Below are 23864 nucleotides of genomic sequence, written 5' to 3'. Positions count from 1 at the left end.
TGGTGCTGTTGCCCTGCCAAAGGACCACCTGAGTACCCCTCCACTGTCCGAGACTGGACAGAGAAGACTGTACCAGGTGCCAGGCACAGAGGGCCTGGTCCTTAGAGGGCCATTTCAGGGATGCTGGGCTCCTTGGGCCATCTGTGTCGGGGCCTGCTCCCCAGAGCCCTTGCTGTCTCATCCTGTGTGTTTGTAATTCCCGCCTTCGGCAGAGCTCTGCGTGTCCAGGGCCACACCCTCTGCCTGGTGTCTGCTGCCCATGGGCGGGTTCGGCCCTGTGCTAGACTGCGGCCCGAGGCGGGCAGTGTGCAGGGCGTGCCCAAGAGGAAGGGATCACCAGCCAGAGGCCAGGTGCTGGACCACACAAGAGCAGTGTGCCCCCAGGAGGAGGGCCCAGGAGGGTCCATGCCCTCCCTTGGTAAGGCTTGGCCTGGGCAGATGCCATCTGCAGGGCCAGAGGGTGGGGAACAGGGTCAGGGAAGAGCAGGGCGTGTATGGGCAGGGCAGTCTGCAACTCCTCCAGACTCCCCCCTGCTTCACAGTCCAGAGGGGACATGTCTGTGGGGGGGGGGGAGGTCAGCCCTATGGGGCCCCCTTTCTGCTCTGGCCTGTCAGCAAGGGCAGGAGCGGCAGTGCGTTTCTGAGAGCCTGCAACCCTCTGGGCGAGGCTGTTGGAGACTTGGACCTCTCCAAGGGGCTGGTGTCTACCTAGAGTCACCTGGGGGGACTCCACTGACTCCCCCACCTCAGCTCCTTGGGGTGGAGACACAGGGGGGATGGCAGTGTGTGCTGGGTCTTGGCTTACAGGACACATGAGGCTGCAGGACAGAGGGTCGGCGCCCGGTTCTCTGAGGTCCCTGGGCCCCGCAGCCCTGGGCTAGGGGGTGGGTGGTTGAGCAGGTGCTATCACCACCCACGGGCTCTTGTACCGGGTGGAAGCAGATGACCTCTCTGTGCCCACGGGGCAGCCTCAGCCCTTGTCTGAGCGTGAGTCGGCAGGGTCCGGTGAGGGACCCAAGAGCGGGGGCACATGTAGCCCTACCTGTTTCCTGCTTCCCGTCCTGCGCTGACCTCCTGCTGGGCTCCAGGCAATGGGAAGCAACATGTATGTGCTTGCACACAGGCCTTGGGCCCCACGTCCTTCTGTGTTTAAATAGTTCCCCACCACACCCCACCCCCGGGCAACCACAGCCCACCTGGGCCGAGTCTGCGTGCATGTGCACGGGGTGACTGGGGCTGTTGAGGATGAGAACCAGGTCTGCACAGCCTATCAGGGGTCCCACAGACACCCGCCTCCCAACCTGCCCGGGAACTTTCCTTTCCCTGATGCCTGGCGATTCATCACAGGGCCACGCAGCACTCCCGGGCCCTGCTCTAGCCTCCACCCACACAGCCCCCCAGCCCCCTCCCGTCTCCATCCATGTGGCCCCCAGCCTCTGTTGCTGGGGTGCTGTTTCCACTCTGCCTCTGCCCGAAGGCGCTCAGCTCTTTGCTGTGGCAGCGGCTGCTGCCCCTGCCGTGGTTCTGACCGCAGTCTCTTTAAGGGGGCTCCTCTCTCCCTTGGCGTCTGCTGGGACTGTCATAGGACAGTAATAGCTGTCTTCTCCTTCCATTTGCCCGGGGCTCTTAGAGGCCGCCCCTCACGTAAGCCAGACCCTCTGCCTGCCTGGTGGCCGATTCTGACTGCCCAAGATCCCTCCCAGGCAGGGTTGCCCACGCCTTTCTCCCGCAGTGCAGCGCTGGTGGCAGGTGTGACCCTCCTACCTTTTGGACAGCGGTTCATCCTGTCTTGAGGGGCTGCTCGTCAAAGCAATTTCAGTGTCAGGAAGTGGCCGGCCCCGAGCTGGAACCCAGACGGACCCATCCCATCGGATGGTTGGACACTCTTTTTGCATAGCAATCCCTGTGCGGCTGTGGCCCAGCCAAGTTAGAACCCAGGTCCAGGAGGGCTGTCACCTGGAGGAGCTCACAGCCCTGGCTGCACGGCAGAGCTGGCGTCTGCCGTTCTCATGGGGGTCTGGTGTGTGCGGCCGAGGGGCCGAGGGCGGTCCCGGCCTTGCGGGACAGCCCGTTTGCATTTACCTGGACGTGATGATGGGGGTCTTAGGGCCGTGAACCCAGGGGGAGTGTGCCCCTGCACCGCAGCCCTGACTGCGTGCCTGTGGTCACTCCCCGCTGGGCCAGGCCCCGAGTTCCAGGTAGGTCCGAGGCCAGGCAGCCTGGCGGCCAGTAGCCGGGGTGGTCACTGCTGCCACCGTGGTATGGCAAAGGGGCCTCGACCAGACAGGCTGGCGGGCACAGTGAGTGAATTTGTGTTTGCGAGTTCTCTGTGCAGACCCCGGTGGTGTTTTAATGTGTCTCTTGTGCTTGATTTTTAGTCAAAGTGTGACCCCGTCCCGGCGTCACGGGTGCGGCGGATCAGAGGCGTAAGAGCTTTGGTTCGAGGACAAGTAAGGACATGGAGCTCAGGAGCCAGTGACAGGACGCTGTGGTGCCCGGGAGCCCGGAGGACAGAGCGTTTGGAAGGTCGAATTCATGGTCGCGGAAGCCGAGCACATTGTAGGAAATGGCAGGTTGGTGCTGGGGAGCGGACGGAGCCTGGCTGCCCACGGTGCAGCCACGTGTCCTGGAGAGCCCGGCCCAGGGCAGCACTGCCCAGCCTGAGGCCAGCGGTCACTCTCGCCCAGGGCTGCTTTCCCAAGGGTGCTGCCCCTTGGGACATCCAATGGGGCTGCTGACCAAGCCTGTACAATGGGCCCTTCTCTTGGGAGCCCTGTGAGGGGTGGAAGGCCGGCTGGGGAGAGTCTTAGCTGTCAGTGAGGGCTCCCCGGGCCCTTCCCCAGTGTGTGCATGTGTGCGAGAGCAACCTGGCAGTGACATCTGGCTGAGTGAGTGTGTCCCGCTCACAGGGACCACATCCTGAGTACAACAGTTGGGGCTGGGGACGCCGCCTGTCACACGGTTCCCCCGAGATAACCCACTGCTGCAGCCACAGTCAGTCCATCCCACCAAGGGTCTTCTTGTTTTGCATCCCCCCACAACACACACACACACACACACACACACTGTATGAAGTGTGATGTCCTTCTTCAGAGACTACTGGTCCTTCTGATAACAAGTCTGCATGGGAAGAGCTGGGGGCCCCACCGCCTGTGGCCTGGGCAGGCAGCCAGCAGCTGCCCGTGTGCTTCTGTCAGGAGACTCCTTGTCCTGGGAGAGGGCGGGGCGGGGCTGAGCTAAGACCAGTGGACTGAGTCCGGGGTCCACAGGCTCTGGCCAGGCTAAAGGCATAGTTGGGGAGGGGGTGGGGGACATTGGGTCCTTTGGAGGCAGTGCTGGTAAGGGCCAGGCTGCAGGCTCAGTTGGCCGAGGGGGAGGGTGGGCGTGGGTCTCCACTGCAGGCATAGTTGGGGGTATGATGGCGGGTCCTGGTCTCTGTTATCTTGTCCTCTGTTTGTCCATGCGCTCAGCGGCTGAGAATGTGGGGAGGGAGGCCGCCAGGCTGCAGTGAGGTAGCAAGGACTGGCCCCAGGCAGGCAGCTAGCTGCTGAGGAGGCTGGTCACCTGGCTGAGATGTGACCCAGAGTCCACCCTGAGGGTGGCTCCATGCCCTCTTGGCCTAGCAGGTATCTGGGGCAACTGTGATGGGTGGGCAGGAGGCAGTGGGTGGCAGGGGCTGACCTCCAGACAGGTGCCTTGGGGCACCGCCCTTTGGGCAGCAGAAGTCGTCTCCGCTCGGGGCTTTGCCCGCCCTCAGGCAGGGCACGTGCCCATTAGGGCCATGCTTCCACCTGTCCCCAGGCGGGTCTCCAAACCCCAAACCAAACTCAGTGCCACCGAGTCAATGCCGGCTTGCGGCAACCCTGGAGGATGGGGTAGGCTTGTCCCTCAGGTCCCGGGAATAGAACATCCATATCTCTCTCCTTCTTAGCGGCTGGTGGGCTCCAGCTGCTGACCTCCGGATTAGCGGCCCAGCCACAGCACGCTGCACCTGGGGGGCTCCTGTCTCCATCGGGGACCTCATCAGCCCAACACTGCAGTGCCACCTGGAACCCAGAGCTCTGCCCTCATAAAGCCGCGGGCAGCGTGGGTGGGATCTGGGGTCCCATTGCACAGGAGCTTGCTGGTTGTGGGGTGGCCCGGCATCAGGGCCTCTCAGCAGCGTCTTGCCAGCATGTGTGCATGGGGGGAGGGGGTCTCCGAGCACCTTCCTGCTCACTGGGACATGTGGTAGTCAGAGTGACAGGGGTTGCTTCCATCGGATCTGGGGTGTCGGGTCTTGCATGCGGCAGTAGAGAGGTGCCTTCCTGTCCCCTCCCCTGGTCCTGAGCTGTGGCCAGGACAACGAGGCTCTCCATTTGCCCTGTGTCCTGCTTGCTGCTGTCCCCTCTGGCCTTGGATACAGGGGACCTGGCCCGAGATGCTCGCAGACCTCCCCCTACCCCTTCCCCCCCTCCCTCCCCGTCCTCAGTCAGTGCTGGCTCCCTGTGACCCTGCGTAGAGTCTCCTCTTGGAGTCCTTGCTGGGTGGTCAGTCTCACCCACCCCACTGCAGCAGCTGGGGGGCTTGAGCTGCCGACCTTGCCGTTGGAGCCCAGGGCTCCGGCCGCTTACTGCTGTGGGCTGCTCCCTGACTCTGACTACAGGCCCGGGGCTGGGACCCTTAGGGTATCTGGAAGTGCACCGCCCGCCTTGCCTGGGGTCTGTGCCTAGAAGCTGCGCTGGAGGCTGGGCGGCCCCACAGCACAGCAGCACCGAGGAAGGTGGATGGTGGCTGCCCCTCTGGGAGCACACAGGCTGTAGGGGCCCCGGGACCAGCGGACTGTTGTCCCTGCCCTCACTGACCTGGGCGTGGGACCCTGGGAGGGTTTGTGAGAGGCTCTGCCGCTGCCGAGGGGCTGCTGGAACCCTTTCCTGCCCGTCATCATCTCAGACTCCCCAGTCTGTGGGCAGAATGCGCCGTCACTGTCAGATCCAGGCTCGTGGCAGAAAGGATGTCAGCGCTGTGCCCTTGCAGCCCCTTGAGGCCGCCCAGTGCCAGACCCCCCACCCTTCTCCACAGCCCACAACCCTAGCCCATCAGCCTGGCCTGCTTCCCCTTGGAGGACAGGGGTCTGGCTGTAGGACCGCCCACCACCGTCCTGTAATTCACGCAGTCAGAGACCACCATCCGGAGGTCAGCTCATGGGCCAGGTGGGCGGCAGCAGTGCAGGGCTGCACTGGGGCTGAGTGGCCCATCCTGTCATTGCAGGCGTCCGACCCCCGATCATGAACGGGCCCCTGCACCCACGGCCCCTGGTGGCACTTCTGGACGGCCGAGACTGCACCGTGGAGATGCCCATCCTGAAGGACGTGGCTACTGTGGCCTTCTGTGATGCCCAGTCCACCCAGGAGATCCACGAGAAGGTGAGATTGCCCCGGCCTGGGCCTGCGCCCCGTTCCCTGCAGCCAGGCTTCTTCCCCCAGAGAGTGGACCCTCCCTCCCTGCCTGCTATGCAGGGCGAAGTTGGCAGGGCTGTGCTGCTCGTCCCCTGGTTAGCACTGCTCGCTGCCTGGGGCGGGCCGAGCCATGGCCTTCCACCCCGACCCTGCCCTGGGAGCTTGGTGCCGAAGGCCCTCAGCATCTGAGCGGCCAGGGGCTCTCCTGGGGCTCTCCTGTGCTGCCGACTGCTGCTTTCCCGTGTCAGTGCTGCCCGCTGCACTGACTTTAGAAAGGAAAAGTGCCGAGAGAGCTGGACTCGAGGGAGGCCAGGGTCTGGGCCTGTTTCTCCTCCTGCGGGAGGGGCCTGAGGGGTTGAGCTGGGCTTTGGGTTGGGGGGTGTCCGAGGTGGTCCCCATCTGAGAGGGTGTGGCTGGCTCAGGATGAGACGGCCAAGGCACTTTGAGAGAGACCAGCATGCTCTCACCGTCCCCTCCCCAGCTAGTTAACCAACACCTGTGCCAAGCTGGCATTGGGCCCAGGCCACCCTGGGTCCCTGCACCCTGGCAGATGGAAAGTCCTGTGTGCAGGCAGTCCCTCTTATACATGGTTCCCAGGGGCAGCATCCACCACACAGCCAAGGGGCATCTGCGTAACAGGCAGCAGAAACCACAGCCAACAGAAGCAGATCCCCAGATGCCCGGGTGTTGGAAGATCCGGCATGGACTGGGGAGTAGGAACGGGACTGAGACGTGTATTCCACAAGGGGCACTGAGAGCTCCCGGAAAGCGGAGCGGTGGATGAGCAGCACTCCAGCCTGGCGGGGCCCGGCCCGGCCCGAGTAGACGCAGTGGTGAGTGCCGCGGGCTTCCCTGTGGCCTCCACCCTCAGCCTTGGCACCTGAGAGGCAGCGCTGGGAGACGCCGGCAGCACGTTCAGACAGTGCCTGCGTCCACAGCGTGGTGCCGGTAACCTCAGGCAGACTCCATCACCCCACAGGGCAGCCAGGCTGAGCGGGCCACCTGGCCCCCAAGTAGAACAAGGCACATGTTTCCCAACTTGTGTGGTGTCAGGTGGCTTCTGCTGTCCTGAGATGAGGCCCTTCCACAGGGTCAGTGCTGAGCACGGGCCAGGGTTGGGTGTGGGCCCGGACCTCACCCACCCAGGCAGGGGCCTCATGCTGCCCTTTCCTCCTGTTGGGCTCTCTGACAACAGTCCAGGGACAGTGAGACCGTCACCCCCTCACCAGTGACAAGGACCCTCTCCTCAGTTCTCATCGAAGGTCACATGGGGAACCTGGGCGTCTACTTCCTGACACGGGGAGATTCTAGAGGCCAGGTCATGGCATGGAAACCGGCCTCATGCAGCAATAGAGACAGCCTGCAGTGTTCCTTACCTGCCAACGCTGAGCCTTGTGGCCCAGCCACGCTGACTCACAGACCCCCACCCCCATCCCACCACAGCCAGCATCACTCGCTCCTGACGGCCAGGCATCCCTTGTGAAGGCTCAGAGAGTGGACCTTTCAACTGTCGCAAGCAAATGCGGGGTAACGAGATACCCAGAAGAAGCTGTTACGGGCAATGTGTCCCTCCGCTGTCCCCCGCCCCCCTGCCCCGGGCCGTGGCAAAGCAGCTAAAGCAGAAGGCCCAGTAAAATCCGTGTCCCGGGAAATTATGCTCCAAGGTCACAGTTCTCATGGCAGGGACCAGGAAGACCTCGGAGTGGAGACCAGAGCCAGTCCACAGGTGCCAACCTTGAGGTGCCAAAGAGGTAGACGGGTTTCCAGGCAGCAAGCAAGGACGGCGTGCTCCCGGAACACCAGGAACGGCCGGAAAGCCTCTGCAGAGACGGGCGGGCAGTAAAGACACAAGACCGGAGACAGAACTCAGTGCCGCAGCAGAACGCAGCAGCTCACTGCAAGGGCAGTGATCGAGCTCGGGGGTCAAGGGACATCAGCAGTTGGAGAGACCGAGCCACAGAATGCCTGAGGGGGCCTTCAGGGTCACCAGAGATCGGGTAGGTGTGTGCCAGAAGGACCGGAAAGTACCTGAAGAAGTACCAGCCACCCACTCCTTCCTACCCCCCAATTTTTCAAGAGACAAGCCTACAGATTTCTGAGGGTGAGCGAGCCCCAAACGGAAGAAACCCGCACCGAGACGCATCATAGCTACGCTTCTGAAAACTCTCAAAACCACGGGACAAAACACTGGCTGGCCCTCGGTTGGCGTGGTTACGCCCGGTGCTGCAACCACTGTGCCGCCCATCCTGTTGTAGCATCCTCCTCTTTTCTGGGACCTTCTGACTTCACCGCGCGTGGTGTCCTCCTCCAGGAATGGTGCCGACGGGCAACGAGAGAACCAGAGCTCACAAGCCCGCGTCCCGCCGCCCTTGCTGCTCAGGAGGGTTCTGATGCACCTGCTCCGACGTGGACATGCTCATGCTGGGCGGGCTCTCCTCCTTGGCCAGCACCTTAATCCCAAGGCGCTCGTTCGTCCGTCTTCCTTTTCCAAAAGTGCTCCAGCTCTCCTGGCACCCGCCCGAGGTGTAGCCCTTCCTGGAGCACTCCTGCTGCAGGCTCTCCCAGGGTTGTTTTCCTTCCCGGTGCTTGGCTCTGTGTGCAGCGAAGCCCTCGACAGGCAGCACCTTGGCTCGGTCCCTGTGGTGCCATCTCTTGGCCCAGGGATGAGGCTCTCTGCCCTCTCTGTGTGGCGTTGTGATTCACACCAGAGGCCGTGCTCTTTGACCCTCAGCAGCAAGGTGAGTCCTGTCCTCTGGGATCACCATGGGCCAGAGCGGACCCGCTGCCTGCAGGGACATGATGCGAGCGTGGCATTGGCTGCAGAGGAGTAGAAGAGAGCCCAGAAATAGCCCCCCTCTTCTGTACGCCCACCTGGGTTTCGACAGATGGTTTGCAACAGTAAAAGCATGCAGTGGAGGAGAGAGCGGTAGCCTGTTCCGGAAGCGGCGCTGGACCAGCCGCAGGACCCGCAGGCCTGCCGCTCACGGCCAGGGGCCTCAGAAGTCAACTGGAAACGGTCACACCTTCAGAGACCTGGACGCCCCACCCACGCTGCTCTAAGGCGCACCCAGCCCTCGGATACACAGTTCCTGACAGGAAACGGCGTCAGAGTGGTACTGTATCCAAACCAGACACATCCACTCTGCCACAGCGCACCTCGCCGGAGGGCGGAAAGATGGGCAACTCCTGGGCGGCAGCACTTGGAGACCAAGTGCCAACTTGACCAAGCACCGGAGTCTCGAGTCTACGAGGAAGTCTTAGAACCCGACGAAAGAGCAAACAGTCCAATAGGAATGGCTTGCTGAGGGGTTGCTGGGACAGGCAGGAGCGGTACCCATGTCCCATCTCGCTGGCTCTTCGGGAGACCAAGTACTGGCAGTGCCCTCAGTGGGGGCCGGGGGCGGGAGGAGCCGAGTGTCCATGCAAAGGGAGCAGCAGTCAGTCTGGGCAACAGGACCCACGTCAGCGCTTGGGGCACCTGGAGCAGCCCCCTTCTGTGGTAACCCAGCCTGGAGACCACCCAGGTGCCCGCCAGCGAGGGCACAAGCAGAAGGGGGCTGGCTGTCCACGTGTGGGAATTATGCCGTGTCGAGCAGACCTCCCATGGTTCAGTGGGCGTGGTGCTCTCGGAGTGACGCGGTGACAGGTGGAGGACCGACGGGGGCTTGGCCGGCAGGAAGCAGGTCTGGCCAAGTGGCAGCAGGGGAACCCCAGCAGGCTTGTCTAGCACGTACCCTGGTGGAGAGGTCGTGCGTGCTGCAGTGCAGGAGATGGTCCGCGGCCCAGATGGGAGGGCTCCATGGAAACTCCTCGAATTCAAGGAGAGTGAAATGTCCCGAGGAACCCTGCCGAGAACAGAGACGGAGGCAACAGGAGGGTCGAGGGTCAGAGGAGAAAGGGCCCCGGGAGGTGCCGGAGGAGGACACGTTCCCATGGGTGCTCGAGTTTGGAGCCTGTTCAGAAGCCCCGCCCGTACGTGGGTCTGGGTCCCAGGTCAGGGAGGAATTGAGCCCGTTGTGCCTCGTTTCGGAGAGGCACGCTCCACGCCGGAAACCAGACCCGGAGAAGTTGGTAGGAGTGGCTGGCGGAGGGGAAGATAGATGATCTCCGACGTGAGACCGCCTCATGCGGTTGTGTGTGCAGAAAACCTGACGTGCAGAAGGCAGGGAGTCAGCGTGTCCCCGGAGACGAAGAACGCACCCATGGAAGCCAAGACTCATGCACCTTACATCTGGCCCCCGCGGGTGGAGGAGGAGCCCTCTGGGTGCGCGTCACTCATGCTGTGTGGCCCCGCCCCAGCACAGCCTCTGCTCTCTGAGTCTTCAGCTGGACTGTCCGGCAGGAGCTGTCCCCAGCAGTGCTCCTGTCTGTGTTTGACTTCTGCTCCTACCTCAGAGCACGGTGGCTGTGGCCGGCTTTTCAGAGTGTTGGCACTGCCATGCGCCGCCGTGAGAGCATTCGGCGTCCCGGGGCTGCGTGTTGTCACCTGCCGTGGCGCTGCCCGTGTGCAGCGCCGTGCAGCCTGTGAGATACGACGAGCACCCTCCACGCAGGGCTGGTTTCACTCCTCTTTCCCAGTGGGAGCTGCGGCAGAAGCATTCCGGGCTGGTTAGGTCCCACATGAGAACGGCCCCTGAGTGGCTTTGTAGCTGGTAGAAATCATGCGTGTCTCGGGCGCCTTGGGTCCCGCCTTCTCGCCCAGCACCCTTTGTGGTGGTTGCATGGAGCATCACCATGCGTGTGTCCCCCAGTTTACCTAACATTCCTCCGGGTCATCTCTGTCCCGAGTCTGGAAGCTCTGCTGAAACTGCACCTTGGGTCACCCTACCGGTGACATCGCCCTCCCCCTCCCCCCCGCGACACGCAGGCCAGTGCAGAGGATTGGAATTGTCAAGGAGGTCACCTCACTTGGGTCCCTGGTCAGTACTCCTGCACCGGAAGACAAGGGGCGTCGGGCAAATCCACGACACAAGGCCTTGCTGAGAGGTTGAAAAGCAAGGCTGTCCCCTTGAGGGCTGAGGCGCACGTGATCCAGGCTGTGGGGTCTTCAGTGACCTCCGACGCTTGTGCCAGTTGACACTGAATACGAGTCCGAAGGAGAACCGATGTATCTGGGTGGGTGACGGTGCTGGAGGAGACGGCAGAGTGTGGCCGGCTGCCAAGAGGACAAACCGGTCTGTCTTGGGAGAAGTACAGGCAGAGTGCTCCTGAGAGGCAGGGACGGCCACACTTGGACCGTGGTGTCGGCATCACCCCGTCCCTGGAGAAGCAGGCCCTTTGGGGTGAAGTGGACGGGCAGCAAGAAGAGGAAGGCCCTGGACACGGTGGCTGCCACCAGGGACTCCAGCGTGGGAACCGTGGTGAGGGCAGCACAGGGCCAGGCTGGGCTGCATTCTGTTCTGGACGGGGTCACGGTGAGTTGGCACCTTCCCACAGTGGGCGTCCCTGCAGCACGAACTCTGGGCCCTGTCCCCTGAGGAGCACCCTCCTCGTGCAGACTGCCGGGCCGGGGACTTGAGGCAGCCAGAGCTCAGTGTCACTAACCTGCACCTTCCCTGGGCCTTGGCTTGATTCATGCGGCAGTTGGGCTGTGTGCTGCCTCCACTGTGGTGAGAGGCACCGGACAGGAGGGGTGGCCCAGGGCAAGGTCTGGGCCCGGAGTCCGGGGCAGGGTACAAGTCCTACTGCTGCTGACTCGGAGTGCGATGTGTTCCGGCTTCCCACCCACCTGCTGCCACTGCCCCTCCCCTCCACCCAACCCCCCCCCCCCAGGCTGGTTGGTGAAGGGGCTGCTGTGGCCCTAAGGATCCCTGCCACCAGGGGCTTGGGGGGTAGGGCTCTCTTCCTGGGGTCTTGGCAACCTCTCCCTGGTTCTGGTTTCTGTGTGGCCTCTCCAGGGTCCCGGCAGCACCTCCCCGGGGCACCCAAGGCCTTGCCCCAGGACCCGCATGTCATCTCCCGGCACCTGGGCTGGTTTGGGGGGCCAGGCAGCAGGCCCCTGCCCTCCACCCAGCTGAGAGAGCCACGGACCTGGAGGCGCCCCAGGATGGGGCCGCCCTGACGCCATGCTTGTCCCTGGCGCAGGTCCTGAACGAGGCCGTGGGGGCCCTGATGTACCACACCATCACGCTGACCCGGGAGGACCTGGAGAAGTTCAAAGCTCTCCGCATCATCGTGCGCATCGGCAGCGGCTTCGACAACATCGACATCAAGTCGGCAGGGGACCTAGGTAGGAGGGCCTTCTGGGGGCTTCTCTGCACCCGGCCGTCCGGGACGCCATGGGGGTGCTCTTTGCTGTGACCGAGGTGGGGGCTGGCCCCTCCGCGTGATTCCCTTCCATGTCACAGGGCCAGGCCCACTTTCCAGCCAGCACCGAGCGGGCCTGGGGGCTCGAGGGGTGGGGGACCTGCCAGAGCCTTCACAGCAACACAAGCATGTTCGGTTACGCGGTGTACATGCGGGTGCACGCTTACACACGGGTGCAGGCACATGTGTGCGCACACGGGCACACACAGATATATGCACATTCACTTAGCATGCACATGCACACACAGGCACGTGCCGAGGTCAGCTTTTGGGGAAGCAGGGCCGCTGTGCTCCCTGCGGGTGCTCTGTATGCCCTCCTCACCCCCGGTGCACGCCCAGCTCAGTCGGGGATGTCACTCACTTTCCTGTCCCAGCGCCTGTGGTGGGGAAGCTGCATCCACCCCAGTTCTGCAGTTCCTCCAGGACACGGCTTCCGGGGCTAGAGAGTCCATGGAGCCGTGTACATGGGGTGCACAGCTGTGCGGCAGCCAACACCCCTCACCCCCAACCCTTTCCTCTGCCAACCACCCCTGGTCGCCTGCCTGACATCACCTGCGGGGGGGTGTCCATTGGGGACACCCTGTCCCCAGCCCAGGACTGCCTTGAGCTCTTGGTGTTCCCCTGCCAACGCTGTTCTCGCTCCCGTGGTATCACCCCATGCTGCCAGGCCCGGGCCCCCACGCTGCGCTTTGTGAGGAAGCCAGATGTTTCTTGAAGTGAGGGCAGCCTCTGCCCTGCCCCTCCACCTCAGACCCCTTGTCCCCCAGTCAGCCCCTACCTCCTATGTCAGACCCTGCTCCCTCTATGCCAGACACCACCCCCTCTGGCAGGTACAGCCCCTCCATTTCAGAACCCTGAGCCTCTAGGGTGGACCTGCCTCCTCTGTGTCAGACTCTACCTATATCAATCCCTTCTCCTTGCGGTGAGGCTCTGCCCCTCTGTCAGGCTCCACCTCCTCAGGGTCAGGCTGTACCCCCTCTGGGTCAGACCCTGCCCCATCAGTCAGGCCCCACCTCCTTGGGGTCATACCCAATCAAGTCCTCTTCGTGTTAGGTCCCTGCCCTGTGCCAGACCCCCTACTCTGCCACACCCTGCCCCCCTGGGTCAGTCCTCATTGTCCACCCAGGAACAGAGCAACCTGCCACTTCTCAGGGAGACCACCAACAGGCAGTATGAGTGGCACCGTCCACACAGAGCGGGGCCAGTGAGAGGGAGATGGGCAAGGGCAGTGAGGGGCTGCAGCAGGAACGGGACACCGGGCTGAGGGTGGAGGAGAAAGGCCACGGGATTTCGCCTGCACTGAGTACAGCCTGGAGGGCCGAGGGTGAGGGAGGGGCCGGGCAGGCCACCAGACTGGCAGCGTGGGGTGCTGACTCTAGGCTCAAACTGGGCCCAGCAAGCAGGACCCCATCATCGCAGCACGTGTGGGCCTGGGCTGTAGTCACGCAGTCTCTTCCAGGTCAGGCAGTACTAGCCGGAGCAGGGTGGGTGGCTCCCGAGGTCTAGCTGAGGCTTCTTGGGCGAGTGCCTCCTGAAGCCGGCCCTACAGGACACACCCAGGGCAGGGGACATGCTTCCTCTTCCCCTGGGTGTGCCTGTCCACTCCTGTGTGCAGGACAAAGTGGCCCTGGAAGAAGAGTGAGCACGTGTGGGCTGAAGCCTGTGCCCTGCTATGGGGGTCAGGAGAGGAGAGGGGACATGCTGGCCACCAGCATGTGCCCTCTAATGCACATGAGTGTGTAGCTCCCAGGTCTGCCCACTGCACCCCAACAGATGCCTGCCAGGCCCCTGTGTGCACAGCGGGAGGCACGCAGGTCACCTGCCGCGTGCACCCTTCCCCGCACAGGCATTGCTGTCTGCAACGTGCCAGCCGCCTCCGTGGAGGAGACTGCTGACTCGACCCTGTGCCACATCCTGAACCTGTACCGGCGAACCACGTGGCTGCACCAGGCGCTGCGGGAAGGCACGCGCGTCCAGAGCGTTGAGCAGATCCGGGAAGTGGCTTCCGGAGCTGCCAGGATCCGCGGGGAGACCTTGGGCATCATTGGACTAGGTGCGTTTGCCGGGCCTGGGCCCCGGTGGCTGTGGCCACCGTGTTCCGGCACATGTGCAGGGCAGAAGATGAGGCTGTCATCCTTGGTTGTGCCTGCTCTGAGCTGGCTGACTGCCCAGACGAGACGTGGGACGGACAGCGCCAGGGTGAGGGCAGCTGACCACTCCCCACCCTCACCCCTCCCGCCTTCAGGAACCCCAGGCACACAGACCTGCAGCCAAGGGCTCATGTGCCTGCTGGCAGCAACACATACCCTCCCATACACTCCCCACCCCAGCCAAGTCCAAAGTCTGGGTTGGCCCCACTGCAGGAAGAACTCAGCCCAGAGTCAGTGTCCACTTGGTCTCCCGTGGCCAATTCCCAGGAGCCACCCCCACTGCTCCTGGCTGGCCAGGAGGGTGTTCACTCCTTCCTGTGCAGTCATTCGTTCACTCTCCAAGGGCCTGCTCGGTGCTAAGCATCTTCCCGGGCCCACGAATGGCGGCGGACACCCAGGATGTCAGAGGTCAGCCATCTCCTGGAGACTGTGACAGTCCGGTCTGAATACCAGCAGCATGGCTTCCTAGGTGTTCACGCGCGCTACTCCTGTGCCATCTCCACCCTTTCCCACGGCTGCCTCCACAGGGTGTCTCGTCCAGCGCGTGGCCGCCCCATAGATTGACAGCCTTGCATGCCTTTCTTTGCCTTTGGGGTTGTCAAAGGCGGAGGAATTATGAGCTAAACCGAGCGTAGCGTGGCGCTGTCTTACCTGCATCTCTAGGATACAGTTCTTGCCGCGTTCGTGATCTCTCGAGGCTCGTAGATACCATCTGGGGTCTTCATCACCCGACAGATGCCCTTGCGCTTTTCTTGAAGGGAAGGTCTGTGGTGGTGAATTTCCTAGCTGCAGTGGTTTATCTGGAAATAGCTTCGTTTTGCCTTTGCTGCTGCAGCATCGTCTTAGGACATAGACTAGGTCGGCAGTCCAGACCTGCCGTCGGCTCCGTGGGCGGGAGGGAGCCTGCGGCTGTGGGTTCCTGTGAGGACTGACAGCCTTGGGCACCCTCTGAGTTGCGGCGGCCTCCATGGCAGTGGGTGTATTTTCTCCAGTGCTGTGGATGTCACATTCTGCATGCAGCCTTCTGGCCCGTCTGGTTTCTGACGGGGGACTCCGTATAGAAAGAAGGGGCTTCAAAAAGTTCATAGAAAAATTCCATGATCTTTCGTTCGGTTTTCTCACAAACGTCATGAGACTCTTCGGGAGGAAGTCCCCTCTCTCGCTGCTTTCAAAGCTCGTTTGGTCCTCGGGTTTCGACCGTCTAACTAGAGTGCGCGCGTCTGGATGTGGATGTGGGGTTTCTTACTCGGGGCGTGTCGATTTGGATGTGTGAATTCACGCCTTACAGCAGTGTTGTGACATTTGTAGCCATCGTGTCTTTAAATAGCTTCCCAAGCTCTACTGCGCTTCCCATAAAGCGTATATTGGTGTGTTTGAGCCTGTTCTACAGGCCCGCAGGCTCTGTTGTTGATTAATTAATTGATTTAAATTCTTCCTTTCTGCTCCTCGTGTGGGTTGCTTCCAATGATTTTATCTCTAAGCCGGCCACTCCTCATTTGGCTGTTGAAGGCTTTCAGTGTGTTTTCATTTCACTGTCTGTACTTCTCAGCTCCAGAATTTCTTTGGTTCCTTTTTGTAAACTCTCTCACCCTCGCTTTTATTTGTCTCTTCGTGACCACTTACCTGTCAGCTTGTTGTACCGTTGCTCAGCAGACACTCTGAAACTTGCTCTTGAACGTAGAGTCGCTAAAGTGGATGAGGTGGAAGAGCTAACCCAGAGTTTCAAAAGGAAGCCCAAGAAGACAGGAGGAGGGCATCGTGGTGAAATGTGCAAAGCTGAAACCAAAGCACAAACTCAGCACATCCCGAGCTGAAACCCCGAAGAAACAATTCACGTCTCTGATTAAATATTCTACAGTGGCGTCGTGGTTACAGGTGGGGCCCTGTCCTCAAGGTCGGTAGCTTTACAACTACCTTCCCGTGAAAGGTGAGAGCAGTGGTCTCGGAAGTCCACAGGGGCAGTTCTCCCCTGCCCTCTAGAGCCACCGGGCGCAGCAGTGAGTTTGGTTTGGGGTGGTTAAAAGACTGAACGGTACAAGCAACATCAGAAGGAGATGGAACAGATACACGGTCCCTGTACCACAAAGAATTAGTTGACAGTCAACCATGTCAGGGCCACCTAGGATCAGGAACCAGTGGTGCTAAAGCAGTCCTGGAGGTGGGAAACGAGGCTCCATGGACCAAAGGCAACATTGTAAGACACTGGGATATAGCACAGGAAACACTGGCTCCATGGACCAAAGGCAGCAACATTGTATGACACTGGGATACAGCACAGGAAACACTGGCTCCATGGACCAAAGGCAACATTGTAAGACACTGGGATACAGCACAGGAAACACTGGCTCCATGGACCAAAGGCAACATTGTAAGACACTGGGATACAGCACAGGAAACACTGGCTCCATGGACCAAAGGTAACATTGTAAGACACTGGGATACAGCACAGGAAACACTCATCTTTTCCCTCTGGGCAGCTGCTGGGCGGGAAACTCACACCTTGTGGTCAGCAGCTCCGCGCCTGTCTAACTCGCCACCACGGCCCTTCTTCTGGGCTGGCAATGTTCATCGTACAGCAACCGTGTGTGCATTGCCTGTAGCATTAGTCGTCTGTTAGGGTGTCGTCCTGTGGTGGTGTTTTGCGATGTGCACCTTTGGTGGCACTCCGTTATTCTTCCTCCGATCCAGGCTCCCAGCGAGTGTCGTCTCCGTTACGGTGACCTGGGGCCTGTTTGTCTGGAAATGCGGCCTTGTCTAGACCCGTGCTACCCTGACCAGCTGGGTGTCCGGCAGTTACGGAAAAGCCTGGTGGGATAAAGTCTGCCCTCTAGTGACAGGTTTTGTTTATTTGATGATGTGTTTAATTCTCCGTCTGTTCCAGTTCCACTTAGTCTTTCAGTGCTTGAAACGGACCCCTTCTGTCACGGCCCCCCCTCCCCCCACTTCCACTGTTTGCGACGAGACACTGGCCGTCATTCCTGCTGACAGCGTCTGGCGTCTTGCACCCTTTTCCTGCTGCGTCCAAGATGACAGCATTGCATTTGACCTTCAGTCTCTAGTCTGCGGCATGCACGCCTGGCGCGCGTTTTGGGGTCTTCCTGGCTTCTTGGGACCCACGGCGTGGTGTCTTTGGAAGCCTCTCGGCTATTAGTTTTTTGCGTTTCTCTCCCCTGGTGACTCAGGCCCTGCCGCACGTCCTTTGGGGTTCTTGCAGTTTCTTGGTACTCGTTTCTGTTCTTGCCCCTTCTTGTTCGTCGGTGTGGTTGCTGACCCTTCTCTTTGTCCCACTTCAGCTCGCATCGTTTCTGCCGCCCTGTCGCCTTCCAGTTCACTGGTCTTCTTTGCTGGACCCTCCCGCTGAGTTTTCATTTCACGTGTGACTTTTTTTCACTTCTGGAATTTCTGTCCGACTCTTTTCGAGCCTTCCCTTGTCTTTGCTGGGATTCCTCACCTTTTCCACAGTTGCTATAATTTCCTGAACGTATTTGCAAGTCGTTCAGAATTGTTAATTCTCAACCTTCCTATTGCTGCGGCCCTTTCATACAGTTCCTCCTGTGGTGGTGACCCCCCCCCCCCCAACCACAAAATTATTTTCGTTGCTACTTCATCACCGTCGTTTTGCTACTGTGATGAACTGGGCAGCCCCCATGAAAGGGTTGTTCGACCCCCAGAGGGGTCGCGACCCCCAGGTTGAGCACCGCTGCCCCGGCTCCTCTGAGACTCTGCCTCTCTCTTGTTCTTGTGTCTCGGTCGCCGTGGTTTTAAGAGTTCAGATTGCTCACTTCTTCACACACGTCTTCTTCGTGTCCTGCTGCCTGCGTATCGGATGCAAACACGGACTGATCCCTGTCCCCAGAAGTCACCTCTCCTCGGTCAGGTCTCTGAGGTGACAGGGTGGAGTTGGCCTTGGTGGCCTGTCCCTTCATCCCCTGTGGGTTCTCTAGTGCCAGGCAGGCGGCAGCAGGACTTGCTCAGCATCTTGGAGTACAGGGCCTCTCTGTGGCTCAGAGGGGACCCCATCTCCGTCCTTCACAGAGCCTCCCCAGCGACTCGCAGCCTGCAGTGCTTGTCCTGTCAGGGTGAGTCGGCCCCGACACACCGCCACTCTGTGTGCCGCAGGACACGCTGCCAGACTCTGAGCGACCCTCACCACTTCTGTGGGGTCTGAGGCCGTGGCTGCAGCCAGCGTGTCGTCCCGCCTCGTGGCAGGCCTCCCGGGTCCAGATCATCTCGCCCTCGGCACCATCAGGCGGTGGGCGGGCCTCTCCTTGCTCCTGTAAAGCCCACCGGCCGTAGCTTGTTGGCTTCCCTTCCTCCTACTAGAGAGGGCTTGCTGCTCCTGCAGTCAGCGCAGGCGTCCCTATCGGACAGGAGTTACCACTGGACTACGGTGACCTGCGTGTCCTGACCCCCCTGCTGAGTCCACGGCTGCCCTGCAGCCTCCATGAGCAGCTGGCAACTGCACCTGGGCCAGTGGGAGCACGGGGACCCCGCGCCAGGCCAACTCCCTGCCTCCATGTGCTCTCGCAGGGCTTGACCTTGTCACCCTCACCTGTCTGGGCACCAAGGCCTCCTGCGCTCTCACTGGGAGCCTCACAGTCTCCCTATGCTGCTGGCTAGAGCCCAGCGCCCCCTGACACCTGCCCTGTCCTCCATCTCCCATCCCGTCCCAGCAGGTAGCCTGGGATTGAGCAGAGGCTGGGGTGTCTTCCACTCCGCCCCCCCCACCAACCTGGCATCCTCCAGTCTTCCCACTGGGTAGCAGGCTCCTCCTAACCAGTCCCCAGTAGAGTGGCCACAAGTTCTCTGTCTTCAGGCCATGTCCTCTTCTGCCCACACCCCCAGCCCATGCTCCTGGGGCTCACTTACTGCCCCTCTTTCTCCCGTCAGTGTCAAGGTCACGGTCAGGTCTCTGACCAGTGTGACCTCCTCCGGGGGCCTACACTGGCCAGTCTCCTGCCCAGCACACGATAGATTCATCTGCCTGAGTGGCCACGTGTTGCGTGGGGCAGGCCTTTGCCCACCTGTTCTCAGTTGTCTCCAGCCCCTGCCAACATGCAGTGGGCTGGGCTGTGCCCGTCAGAGTCCCCACTCTCAGGACAGCCACCCCCGCCTTCCTCCTTCTCCCGGGGGCCCTGTGTGTGACCAGCTGCAGGGTGGCTGCTGGCCTGGACCCCTCCTGTGCTGCGGATGTGTCCAAGACTGGTTCAAGCTGAGCTCGGGTGACGCTGGCCCTCACAGTGGCCAGCCTTGGCGTCACAGCCAGCACCTCCGACAGTTCTGGGAGGCCCTTTCCCTGGCAGGGGGTGTGGTCCCACGGTCCCCACACGGGCTGCGGGACAGCAGGCGGGCAGCTGTGCGCGGGCTGTGTGGTGACCGTGCCCGGGCCCGCAGGTCGCGTGGGGCAGGCGGTGGCCCTGCGGGCCAAGGCCTTCGGCTTCAATGTGCTCTTCTACGACCCATACCTCTCGGATGGCATCGAGCGTGCTCTGGGACTGCAGCGGGTGAGCACCCTGCAGGACTTGCTGTTCCACAGCGACTGCGTCAGCCTGCACTGCGGCCTCAACGAGCACAACCACCACCTCGTCAACGACTTCACCGTCAAGCAGGTGGGTGCAGCCGCTCCCCTCCCCCGGGCTCCCCTCCTCCCAGCCCAGCCTCAGGGCTCGCACCCCCCTCCTCCCCTGAGGGGGGGGGGCCATGCCCAGTCTGCAGAGCCCATGTGGGGCCCAGCGTACAGTGTCTGTGGTGTGGATAAAGAACTGGAGCCTGGGCAGTAGGGCTGTCCCGACCAGAGGGGTGCAGACAGGTCTCCCTGCCCCTTCCCTGGCCCTTCCATTCAGGCTGGGAGGAGGGCCTGTGCAAGGTAGGGAGCCGTGGATCCACTCCCTGAACCCCGGGGAGGCAAGATTCCCCTTTGCCACCAGAGCCTGCTGGCCCGCAGCACCCAGGTCTCTGCTGCCCCCTGGCGTCCAGAGTGGCAACGGAGGGTGGACTGGCCTGGCCCTCCCTGAAGCTCTGCCCTTGAGCAGAGAACACCTGATGAGCCATGTCAAGGGCAGCAGGTCGGGTGCCCGGTTCAGCAGCTGAGCCCACGTCAGAGTTAAGACCTGCCAGCAGAGCTCGGTGGCCTCTCCTAGCTGGCGTGATCACCACATGCCCTTGTGAATGCATGCTGGTGTGTAGACACGTAAATGTGCACAGATGTGCATACCTGACCATGTGCGCGTGCAGGGGCGACACATTGCAACTGCATGCCTGTCTTGCATGTTGTATGTGCCCACACGTGTGTGCCCACACGCTCATGCGTGGTGTGTGCAAGGGCCCATCATGTTTGCCTCTGGCCCTTGCAGGCTTCAGGGAAGACGCAGCAGGGAGACTGCCCCTACATTCTGCAGGGACTGCAGGGTGGGCTCCGTGGCCCTCATAGCAGACGGGGTGTGGCGTGGACCCTGCTCAGGCGATGCTGTGCCCAGGCATTGGGGGATGCGGCCACAGTAGGGCAGAGTTGATGGGGACTCATTGCCATCCCCGCACGGACGTGGCTGACGTCCTGGAGTGGATGTGGGGACGCAGAAGTGCTCTCTGTCCAAGAGAAAGTTGCCAGGATGTGTGGGAACAGGGCCTCTACCGGAGTCCCTGCAGGCAAGACTTCCCCACCCTCACCCCCACCCCCAGGAGGCTGAGAAGCAGAGGTGCCCAGGCTGACCTGATGGGGTCAGTGACCAGGCCAGTGAAGGACAGAGGCAGGGCCACACAGTGACCGTGGGAGGACACCCAGCTCCCGCCCCGGACCGGGTGCCACCTGCTCCTCTGCCTCCGTCGGCCTGGCTGAGCCCAGCTCCACACGGTGTTTTCTAGATGAGACAAGGGGCCTTCCTGGTGAACACGGCGCGGGGCGGCCTGGTGGACGAGAAGGCACTGGCGCAGGCCCTGAAGGAGGGGCGGATACGCGGCGCGGCGCTGGACGTGCATGAGTCGGAGCCCTTCAGGTGCGGGCGGGGGGGGCTCTGTGCCCCACCTGGTGGACAGGTGCCTTGGGAGCCCCTTCCCTCACCTCCCCTACGGGCAGCCCCACTGCTGCTGGGGGAGGACCCTTGGCTGCCCGTGGGGAGCAGGCCCTGCCCGGGACAATGCCCAGGCTGCGGACAGCCCATCCTCCAACCACTCGGGCCGTGGCACTGTAGCCGCTCTGACCACGTCATGTCCTGTCCCAGCTTCAGCCAGGGCCCCCTGAAGGACGCACCAAACCTGATCTGCACACCCCACGCCGCCTGGTACAGTGAGCAGGCCTCCATTGAGATGCGGGAAGAGGCGGCCCGAGAGATCCGGAGGGCCATCACAGGTCAGGGGTCAGGGGAGATGTGGGGGGCCATCACAGGTCAGGGGTGCAGGGGGAGGTGTGGAGGGCATCTCAGGTGGGCCCTGGGAGGGCTGGAGGGCTTCCACAGGTGTGTAGGGCAGCCTTGGGAATGACCGCATCCTGTGAGCACTGTGCTGGCCCTGGTGAGGGACGTAGAGCTGGGAGCGGCCCCAGGGCCCGGGTAACTGCTGCGCCCCCTCCATGCTGCCCTCCAGGCCGGATCCCCGACAGCCTGAAGAACTGCGTGAACAAAGACCACCTGACGGCCGCCACCCACTGGGCCAGCATGGATCCCGCCGTGGTGCACCCCGAGCTCAACGGGGCGGCCTACAGGTGAGAAGCAGAGCACGCCTGTCCTGTGGGGACCCCCGGCCTCTGAGGGCCTGTGCCCAACTGCTGGGGTTGTGGTGGGCATCCCCAGTCCGGTGCACGGCTGTTCCCTTGGAGGGTCTGGGTAGGAACCCTGGCTGGGTTGCTCGATGCTGTGTGACCCCAGGGCACCCTGGGGCGCTGCCATTTTTCTCCATGGGTAAGGTGACCAGATTTTAACACTGGTAAAGCGGGACACCATTGATAAAACTCATCTCCTGGCGAAATAGCCACATGGCAGCCGGAAACCGTAGACCCTCGCTTGTCGTGCATTCTTTCCAAAGATCACCGCTGGACGCGGGAAAATTTATTAAAATCGGGACATCTGGTCACCTTATCCATGGACCCTGCTGGCTTGGCCTCCTGCGGGAATGGAGGGCCCATGGAAGGGAGCAGACAGCAGGGTGGGGGTAGCTTGCGGGGTGTGCAGCAGCTCCCATGGAGGCCTGGCCGAGCTAGAGGGGAGGGTATGACTGGGGTGGAGGCTGGGCCACCGCAACACAGTCCCCACCTCTGCCTACCGAGGGCCCATGGGAGGGAGACAAGGTCAGGCGGTGGGGGTGGGGTTCCTTTGGCCTCTGCTCTCTCTAGTTTCCGTGGGTGCAGGTTGTTCAGTATTACCTGGAGGCTGTGAGCAGGGCGCTGTGTCCCCCAGCTCAGCCACTGACTCCCCAGGCCCCTGCCACCAAGCCCAAGCCCTCTGTCTGTACCACGTGGCCGAGCAGGACCCTCCCCCACTCCAAGACCGTGCCACCCAGTGTCCCCACCATGGCCACAGAGAAGGGCCTCACCTGTGCCTCCTCTCTCCTAGCAGGTACCCCCCGGGCGTGGTGAGCGTAGCTCCCACTGGCATGCCTGCCGCTGTGGAAGGCATCGTCCCCAGCGCCATGTCCCTGTCCCACGGCCTGCCCCCCGTGGCCCACCCGCCCCACGCCCCTTCTCCTGGCCAAACCGTCAAGCCCGAGGCGGATAGAGACCACACTGGCGACCAGTTGTAGCCCGAGCAGAGCTGGCCCCCGCCCGGTGGAGGGCTGTGCAGCCCTGGGTCCGGCGTGGGCAGAGGCGCGGCCAGCAGCCTGCGGAGGCCCCAGCGCCCGAGACTGACCCGACAGGAGGGCAGGAGCAGCGGGCGGTGGCGCCAGGGCCTCCTCCTCGTCCCACGTAGTCGTCCCGTCCCCGGACTGGCTCTCTGTCTGTGTCCTGCGTGCGTCCTTGGTTAAGCAAGAGAAGTCAGTAGCTCATTATCCACGAATGTACGTGTCTGTGTACAGTCTCTAGAACATTGAGAAGGGCGTGTTTGCTTTACGTGTCCACACCACGGAGCCCCCGGTGGGCGGGCGGGCGGGCGGCGGCGGCGGCGGCGAGGCCCCAGCCTCCTTTGCTGTGTGCAGCGGGCCCCGGAGCAAGGCAGTCGGCAAACTTCTCAGGACAATGAATACTTCCCGATTTCTTTCCACGCCACACAGTGCATTGTTTTTTCTACCTGCTTGTCTTATTTTTAGAATAATTTAGAAAAACTAAAGAAAGGCTGTACCCCAGCCCCTGCCCCCCATTTTGGCATGAGCCCCCCTCCCGCCCCCGCCTCTGCTTCCCACCCGCCCGATTCCAATTCTACGTGAAGCCAGCGCCTCGAAGCATCTCTGAGGAAGGGTCTGCTTCCCCACCGCCCACTGCGCGCCAATGCCGGCCGGCCACGCCGACCCGCCGGCTACGCTCCCGAGCGCCTGGCCGAGGCCGTCCTGCTGATGTGGTAGGCTAGCAATATTTTGGTTAAAATCATGTTTGTGACTGTAACCATTTGTATGAATTATTTTAAAGAAATAAAAGTCCCAGAAAGAGCTGGCGAGCTTCACGTCTGCCTTAACAACTCCGGGACTAAGGACCCTGCTGTGCCCCCAGTGGGCAGACAGATGGGGTACAGGGCCCAGCCCATACACACACACACACGCGCGCACACACACACACACATCCCTGTGTCTGGTTAGCGTTTGAGGGTTCTTGGACCCGTGGATACTGAGGTGCTTGCACGCACACGCATTTCACACAGAGTGACGCACGCAGCCCTGGCGTGAAGATGGGTGATCCGTGTGTCGATGTGTTCCACTGCAGCCTCTGCGTCCCTGCACGTGGGCCCACCATGTGGGAGGAGAGGGCAGCACAGCCGCCACAGCGGGAAGTCGGAAACAGGACCATGTAGGTCAGGCAAACGTGCTGCTGTCGGGTGGGGTCCTGGTGGGG

General features: G+C 61.9%; 1 protein-coding gene across 3 annotated transcripts in view; it reads left to right on the top strand.

Moving 5' to 3' along the window:
- The window catches only part of CTBP1 (C-terminal binding protein 1), a 37714-nt gene extending 14250 nt beyond the window's left edge, over nt 1–23464 (top strand). Inside the window, exons 2-10 of one of the 3 annotated variants that reach the window (XM_075544576.1) lie at nt 2379–2573; nt 5251–5405; nt 11523–11667; nt 13591–13797; nt 19289–19503; nt 20756–20886; nt 21112–21239; nt 21473–21590; nt 22438–23464. In XM_075544576.1, coding sequence (XP_075400691.1) covers nt 2567–2573; nt 5251–5405; nt 11523–11667; nt 13591–13797; nt 19289–19503; nt 20756–20886; nt 21112–21239; nt 21473–21590; nt 22438–22624 — 1293 coding nt within the window. In that variant the 5' untranslated portion in view covers nt 2379–2566 and the 3' untranslated portion in view covers nt 22625–23464. The remainder of the gene's footprint in view (nt 1–2378; nt 2574–5250; nt 5406–11522; nt 11668–13590; nt 13798–19288; nt 19504–20755; nt 20887–21111; nt 21240–21472; nt 21591–22437) is intronic. The other 2 variants (XM_075544575.1, XM_075544574.1) reach the window with 2 other exon arrangements.
- The last annotated feature ends 400 nt before the right edge of the window (nt 23465–23864 follow it).

The sequence above is a fragment of the Tenrec ecaudatus genome, chromosome 3, assembly GCF_050624435.1.
Source record: "Tenrec ecaudatus isolate mTenEca1 chromosome 3, mTenEca1.hap1, whole genome shotgun sequence".
Classification (NCBI taxonomy): domain Eukaryota; kingdom Metazoa; phylum Chordata; class Mammalia; order Afrosoricida; family Tenrecidae; genus Tenrec; species Tenrec ecaudatus.
Note: the sequence above shows the minus strand (reverse complement) of the source record. Positions and strands in the feature narration are given on the sequence as shown.